We start from the raw sequence: 8,260 nt of genomic DNA on the forward strand, positions 1-8,260 counted from the left end.
AAATAACCTTTTGGAAAAGGGGTACTTAGGTACTCTTCGCTCTTTAGTTAGTCAAACCCAGCATTTAACACTCCAATTCAAATAAAACCAGATTAATTAGTTATATGTATTTATATTTCAATAAAGTCAATCATTCATTACATAAAGTAACCCGTTACAAACAAAATTAAATACAAGAAACTACTTGAGCTTATAATTAGCACCAGATAGCCCCAATTACGTTAACATATGCAATCAAATTATAATTATTGTAAATTTAAATATTAACTACTAAGCACTAAAATAGATATATAAATAATTACGATTTTTGTAATACATATAAATTACTAAACTGCAACATTAGCAAAATATAATTATTTAATAAAGGCCACAAAGGTATTTAGCATACATAGTCTCTTTATAATACTGCAATTTAAAATATGTTTATTGAAAATAGATTTCCGTTCTGAATTATATTTTTTTAATTATATTAACATATAATCCAGTTACCTGCCCTTGACGTGTCAATATCGGCGTAGAAAACAATTAAGAGTAGTTAGAGAGAATAGCGAACATTAATTTGCCATCAGTGAAGAACGTCGTTTATTATAATTTTTACGGGATTTTGTTCAAAAATATATACCTAAAACAGGAATTTATTATCTCCCAATAACTGCAGAATCTACACAGAATCTACAGCTACCAAATGACTGGATAATTTGACTAAATTCACATATTTTAGTAATATGGCAACCAGAGAAAATATCTGTAAAATACAATATTCTGTTATATCATAAAATTATCTTAACATAGTATTACTAACAGCTATAAATTATAATAGTCAATTACTATAACAACAATGATTAAAATGGTTCAAACAAAACACCCAATTAGATGAATTTTCCCCACCACAAACTAATATTGTATAATAAAAGTAAATTAAAATAACTAACATAATAGTGATATTTAGGACGATATAGTCCTTAAATTTATATAATATTTAGTCATAACAATTTTACTTGAAACTTTGGTGAAAAAATAAGTTTTATCTAATGAGAAAACGTGTAAATAAAATAATATTTTAAATTGACACAGGAAGACTTTAAGCATATAAATTTACTTCAGTCTCTACACAGTCTTTGAGTACGTTATCAAGTTTATCAGTGTTTTGGTTGGTAGGATTATCATTCGCATATTTCTCGATATCTGCAATGTGTTCTTCTTCTAGCTTTTGTATAGCCTTGGCAATATCGTCATTATCGCTTGCAGATATGCGTCCCATATGCAACTTATAAAGGTGATGTTCTCTAAGTGGCTGAAAAGAATAAATTTATGCTTATGGTAAATGGTTTTCGTTATGATTTAAATTCTTTATATTATGTTACAAACTAGTATTGTTTATTATAAACAGAAATCATGTATGACGGAAATGTTCTCCTTAAAATTGTTTAAAAAATATTCCACGACAGCAAATGTCTATCTTTTATGGTCGACTCACAATAACACGTATAACTCCCGATAGCTTAGCAGTTCGGAGCTTTCTGATTATATTTGTGTTATAAACGTAAGTGTACGTTTTTAACACTCTCTTTCATTATGAATATATATAATAGTGAATGAATCATATTATAATAAATCTGTAAAAGGGTCAATTCTGTACATTGAAAATATTGAAAGAATAAATAGCAGGGGGTTTTACTGGATCGATACGAAACCCAAATATTTTTTTAAATATTTTTGTCTGTCTATCTGTCTGTATGTTCAGGCTTCACGTTATTATACCTTATTATCCTGGGCATAAATAGGATACTTTTTATCCTGGAAAAATACGCAGAAAAAAATCTTTATTTTTCAGTTTTATTCTACAGAACGCGAGCTCAACAGCAGCATAATTAAGGAGCTACTGAGCTCAATAGAGGCATCTCCTTAATTATTATGGGCCTCGCTGTATTTAGGTCCAATAGATATATATATATAAGATGTCATTGTCAGAGTTACTCAAAATGGAGAAATAAAACTTCCACGCGAAGACCAATTTCGGGGGAAGCTAGTAATATAATAAGAATTAATGCATGGTATATAAGTAATATTACCTCATCCGGGCTCACGATAAGTGGAGAAGCTTGGGCATTTTTAGTGAAAACGAATGGTTTGAAGCATGACAAACTGGGGTCCGGTGTAGCAGTGAACCAATGAACACTTATTGTTTTATCTGAGAGGCTGGACACCTGGAAACAAATCAATTTATTTAATTAAGTAGATAATGATTTCAATTAATTGTTTATTTTGTGGGACTTTTTACCTGACTTCCTTGTGTGGGGAAGGTGTCATCACAACTTCTGCAAATACGGCTGTCCTTATGTCTCAATACATTCATCATGTCCCTCACATCAAATGTTGATGAAGAGCTTCCCTCTTTCAACAATCTGGCACCTTCTTGCTGCCTTTGTTCATCACCACCAGATGAGAAACATCTAGTAAAATTAAATTCACTCTGGAAACAATAGAATTACACTATATACAACACTTATATTTTAGTACCCTCATGGTCGAGTGAACATAAAGTGCAACAATCAAATAAGAATATAAATAACAAGGGCAATATTGCTTATGACCACATTTTTATTATCATACCACCACATCTTAATCAGCTTTAAATCATTTATTCCATAAAGAGAGATGTGATATATATAAGGCATTATGTTTTGTTAGTATATTCAAAATTTTAAATGTACCTGCCCATCCCAGAGCCCCAACCTCTTTGCCTTTTCCATCAGATTGCTGGAATGCTTATCAATCTTTGTTGCAATAGTAAGACCATTGGAGATGTTTCTGTAGCCACTTGTGACTCTTTCAGCTGCCCATAACTTGCCACTGGTCTCCAAAACCCAGGCCTCTTTGGTGTCTGCTATCAGGAAGGAATTGTGATAGATGTGGCTATCATCATGTTCAGAGCAGGGACCACCTTGACCATACTTTTCAAGCAGTGATGTGATCACATCCAATGCTCCTTCTGCAGTATCAGCTCTCTCTAATCCTAGACTAAACAATAAAATGCTGATTAAACAAAGTTCTTTATCATGAAACAAATAAGCTTCATCGATGAGGCAATTACACAAAATGCCAAAGCAGTCAATTTATGTGTACACTAGCCTATTAAATAATTGGTGCTATGTAATTGTCTTGATGACTGAACATTCATTTATTGTGTACTTACAGCAATATTAATGGACTAGCTCTAGATAAATAGGTTTAGAAATTAAACTTTGTATTTTTGCATTAAGATTGGTTTATGCTTTTTTTTATAGTGTGTAACTGTTGTATATTAAACTTACCGCACCAAGTCCATTCCCAGCAAGCGCTTGGGTTGTGCGTCACCTTCTCCTTCATTGTTGTTAGTCCAAACAGCCTCATTGCCAATAACTACATTCTTATCATTAGCACCCATCTCAGCTCCCCACATCCAAGCTGGCTTGCTCAATATTACTGTATTTACTGGTGAAAACCCATCTATGGTGATGTAAGTGCACTGGAATGTAAATTTATATTAAGATACACTCCTTGTATGAAAGTCATGAAACCTGTATATTTTCCTTATGTCTATGGTTTTACTCTAATGGCATCTTTCACATTCAATCAGTATTTCTTTGGTTCATTTTCGTCTTTAAATATATGTCAGATATAGGTTCATAGTTACCTTTTGCTTATCATTCCGGGTCCCTCCTTTGATTAAAACTACTTCTTGAACTTCATTCTGTGGACGATCAGAGTTTTTTCCAAACACGACGGATTGGTTTTTTGTTAACGGCGGTAACACAACAAATGTATCGCATGATTTTGGCAACTTGGATAACATTGTTAACTAGTGGAATCAAGAAGGCAAATAGAAATTACACAACTGAACTCTGTATTAGAGTGGCGTCAACTGGATACTATAAAAAATATTTCCTCTTTATATAGGCTAGGAAACTGCACATGAAAAATTGTAAAATAATTAAAAAGCCCGCGCAATACAAGTGAACTGAAGTAATCTATATTGTCATGTCAAGGTGACAAGGGTCACCAAGTATTTTAAAAAGGTAGCACTATCCGAGTAATAATATAAATCATAGCAGCATATATGGCGATTGTTAAACTAGTTTTACAAAATATTATTTAAAGTGTTCATCTTCATTACAATATTGCGCTTTATTTTTGCTTTTTGTTTTGACGTACGACCTTACGACGATGACATAGTTTTGTTTATTGACGTTGTCACTATATTGTCAAATGTCAAAACTAGAGGTGAGGTCGGCATTAAAGACTGGTTTAGTCGATTTTGTTTGCTAGTACAGTTTTGTTTTTACGTACTAGCATACTAGATGGCGACAGTAATACGGTATTTGGATAATAATTTAACATTGAAAACTCACAAGAGTTTAAAAAAGTTAGGTGTCAAAAATTTATTGGACATACTACGTATTACTTTTCTTGTTATTTAAGTACTTTTATATTCATGTAAATGAACAAACTTTATTTCGTATTTAAATATATTCATAGTAAAATAATAGAGTAGGTAAGTATCTGCCTGCATTCTTTCATCCAATATTCAAGATGCACAGTATACTTTGTTGACATAATAATGCTGGAAAAATAGATTGTTAGTACCTACATACTTATTTAACATAGATACATATTTATTACATTTTATTTTGTCTTCTATAGTGTAGGTACCTAGATAGGTAACCTAAGCTGATACTAAGAAAATAGGCTATCGATATTTTTCGATCAAATATTTGTAGATAATAGGTAAACAATGTTGCAGATAATAAGAGTAGGGAGGTACCTACCTAATACTTCCTGTTTATACCAATTGTGTCTAGATGCATTGTTACACAACAAAAGAACATTATCTAATAAACAGCTCAACTTTGTTGTGCCAAGTGATACAGATCACGGAAATGTAGGTATCTAGCTGCACAACAACTCATGTAGGTATAAGGAAATGTACCTAGTTTTTATGTGCACATTGAAACATAATAAGTAGAACTTACCTTTTCTTATTCAAATAGCACGCAAAAAGGTTTATTTCTGTTCATTGGTGGAGGTGCAGTCAATAGCCGTGAGTAGAGGAAACAATATGGGGAAATGTTTTATCAAATTATTCTGATCTTTAACTCAATAATTTTATTGACAGTAGTTAGGACACGACGACGGCGAGCTCTCGCGTCCGGCGCTAGTTTAGGCCATGGCGCGGAGCTAGGGGTACTGGGATGCCGTCTTTTCCTTCTGCGAAGCACTCATGTTAGCTAAGGAGGAGGCGAGACGCGTGAGAGAACTAACCTCCTCACGCCCCAGCCATCGTGAGAGACACTCCTAGCGTTGGGGATTGCGTGACGATCTCCGGCCACCGCGGCACCGTAAGTGCGGGTCTGCGGACCGCGAGCAAGCGTAGCTTGCCGCCCGACCAGAACCAGACCCGTGCGTACGGCTCATCAGACAACCACAGACGGGGCCCAGTAGCAGACGATGCCTGATCCGTAGCTACGGACTACCTAGGCGTAGTCCGGGCTTACCGGGGCTCCGGCTTGAAAAGCAGGAGTAGGAACGGTGTGGTTTTTAGTCATTAAGAGTCCGACACTCCATCTCGCCTTACCCAAGACGAGAGAAGAGACTGATTGATTTTCTCCCATTCAAAAAAAATAATACAGTAGTTGTAGGTATGTATAGATATATCTACCTCCGGTTGCTGTAATGTCATTGGAAAGGGACTAACACCTAAAAATCCTGTTTGTGAAGTTAATGTGGTTGATTTATTGTCCTCCACTGCTGAACGTGACTTTATCTAAAGAGAGCCACCACATTACCGCAGTACCTTCCTAATGTCTGTGCGGTGGACTGCATCTGTCTGCTGTTTTCATTACACATTTTCATCAAACCGTGTTGGTCCCTCACATGAAAACCAATACTTCTTAATTAATTAGAGTACCTAGTTAAAAATATTTATCCAAGATTTATCCCAAAGTTGGTTCTTCGAATTTGTATTGTATTATAATACCTACCTACTTGTAATAAACAGGTGTATTATGAAACAAGGATGTTCACCGTCAATTAAAATGTTTTCGCCCTCGGCTCGCCCAAAGAAAGCCGGACTCGTAAATCATTTATGTAAATCAACAACAACAATGAAGCAAAATAATATAGAGAGTGCTCTATGGAACGTCGCGCCGGATGTACTAGCGACTTCCCGCCGGTTTCTGACGGTTTTACCTCCTGTTTCCGCTACGGTGGGTAGGTTACCAACGCACCCTGCTGCGAACTTGCTTGTGTACTCTTAAATATCGTATAATCATATACTTAAGTTGCCGTATTTATGGCCAGGTAGATTGTCTGTGCCTGGGGTTTCAGCGGGTAGCGCAAGCATAAACGTTCGCTTTTATACATTATGTGTTATACCTGCATACGTTGTTAAAATGAGGTTTGCTGTTTTAACTTGTAGGTACTTATCGGTTTGTGGGAAGTGAACTAGCAGTTTTTATTTGTTTATTTTGTTGTTATACGATTCTGTAGTGTGCATGGTAGTATCTACTACAAAATAATTCTCAGTATGTTTAAGGGCCCCATATACGGTACGATTCGTCTGTACGACCGATCTGATTAAAATCGTGACGATTGATCGCATAAAAAATGACGCTCATACACGAAACGATTGGTCGTAATGATCGATCATTTATTTGTTTGAAACTGACGTATAAACACATGTTCAAATAATTCAGCGATATTTATGATTGCATGGGTTTTTGTTGCAATTTCCGATATCGTCTAAGATGAAGTAAATCGTTAACGATCTTGATATACACTATCGATTCTTCGTTTCGATCAGTCTGAAGCGACGGATCGTACAGACAAATCGTACCGTATATGAGGCCCTTTAGACAACACTTCTTGTTTAAAATTAAAAACGTCAAAAAGCACGTGGTAAGCGGAGTTCTCTGTTTTTGATTAATAAATTCTCATTTGCAGCTGTAACCAACATGCTTTTTGCATCCTGTGTATCAAGAGGCATAAAGTTGGTATTCTGAACATAACCGCTCAACTCTTGACTACCTCTGCTATTAATAATAGCTATGTTATAATGTAACGTAAACTAAATTAAAGGGAGCATTCTATCTTGGCCGCTCTTTCACCGTATCATACACTTTTATGCCAGTGCTGAAGTTTTTAGTAGGACTGATTTATTTATGCATCATTTATCATTCCCAAACTTCGGATTGAAGATTTGACATTCTTGACAGGCCTCATTTAATCTTCTTAAGTGTCTAATACACGCTCTGCTGAACTCCCAGTCAATTCAGCACTGAACGGAACGTAGCTTCTTACAAAAAAACTAGTGCTTAAGTAGGTACCTACTTGCCTAAGTCATGGATTGAACTACAAAGTACTTAGTTACATACAAAGTGAAAACACTTTAAGATCTAATTAAAAATCTTATACCTACGCTGTTAACACTATGAAACGGAATTTTCTAGCTACTTTTCAAATTCTTATAAATTCATCTTAGAGTGCGGATTAATATAGAATCAGAACACCGAAAGCTTGTTTGTTTAAATTAAATTAAAATGTGCAGGATATTATTGAGTCGGTAGCATTATTTTATTGTGCATGTGTGTGTTTGTGCTACACAAGTTGACGGTAAGTAGGTTTGTAGCAATCAGCGCCTTCTTGGTGCAATGCAGTGTCCCCTACGTGTTTATGTTTACTCGCACATGCTAGAATCATAAGTAAATAATGTAGCATTTACGGCAAGAATTTTAATGGATTTTCGTAGCAATTTGAATATATTTTAATGAGCGTGCGTGAGCCGGTGTGCCTTCCGGTCCTCTATAATTATATCAACGGTTAAGTAAGACCGGAAGATTCACTTTCCGTTCGCGGCCTATTCTTATTTTAGTCTTAAGTGCGTTCGATGCAAAAATTTTATTGCTCTTAATTTTTGTTTTCTTTTTATAAAATTCTGCTTCAGAATTATGATTGCGTGTTATTTCCCTAAGAAGCAAGTAAATTTCCAAATATCTACCAAATGTATTTGACTCTGGATTAACATGAAGCAGGTTAGAACAACATTCTTGTGCACGCTACATTGTGCTGTTTACGCGCTGGTGCGTCCTATAAATTCATCGCGTTATTGCTGTGTCTAAGTGGTTCTCGGCCAATGCACTGAGCATTACAAGCTTCCGTGCGACTTGTATCTACGGAGCTCACAGATCTATTGTGTACACCTAGCTTCCGGATTTGGAAGCTC

General features: G+C 35.3%; 1 protein-coding gene across 1 annotated transcript; it reads right to left on the reverse strand.

Annotated features, from left to right (window-relative positions):
- Nucleotides 1-96: 96 nt before the first annotated feature.
- LOC118266113 (secernin-3) lies at nucleotides 97-4,243 on the reverse strand. Its single transcript, XM_035579492.2, has 6 exons — nucleotides 3,677-4,243; nucleotides 3,315-3,508; nucleotides 2,715-3,021; nucleotides 2,282-2,473; nucleotides 2,073-2,207; nucleotides 97-1,294 (listed from the first exon to the last, which is right to left on the reverse strand). Exons 1-6 carry the CDS (start codon nucleotides 3,833-3,835, stop codon nucleotides 1,082-1,084), a joined length of 1,200 nt encoding a protein of 399 aa, XP_035435385.2. The 5' UTR covers nucleotides 3,836-4,243; the 3' UTR covers nucleotides 97-1,081.
- Between the last annotated feature and the right edge of the window lie 4,017 nt (nucleotides 4,244-8,260).

The sequence above is a fragment of the Spodoptera frugiperda genome, chromosome 25 (assembly GCF_023101765.2).
Source record: "Spodoptera frugiperda isolate SF20-4 chromosome 25, AGI-APGP_CSIRO_Sfru_2.0, whole genome shotgun sequence".
Taxonomy (NCBI): domain Eukaryota; kingdom Metazoa; phylum Arthropoda; class Insecta; order Lepidoptera; family Noctuidae; genus Spodoptera; species Spodoptera frugiperda.

Coding starts and splice junctions, on each gene's coding strand:
- LOC118266113 (XM_035579492.2), bottom strand. CDS start 3,835: ATGTTATCCAAGTTGCCAAAATCATGCGATACATTTGTTGTGTTACCG. Junction 3,509..3,676: donor CCCGGAATGATAAGCAAAAG/GTAACTATGAAC, acceptor TTTACATTCCAG/TGCACTTACATCACCATAGA. Junction 2,474..2,714: donor TGGGGCTCTGGGATGGGCAG/GTACATTTAAAA, acceptor TATTGTTTCCAG/AGTGAATTTAATTTTACTAG.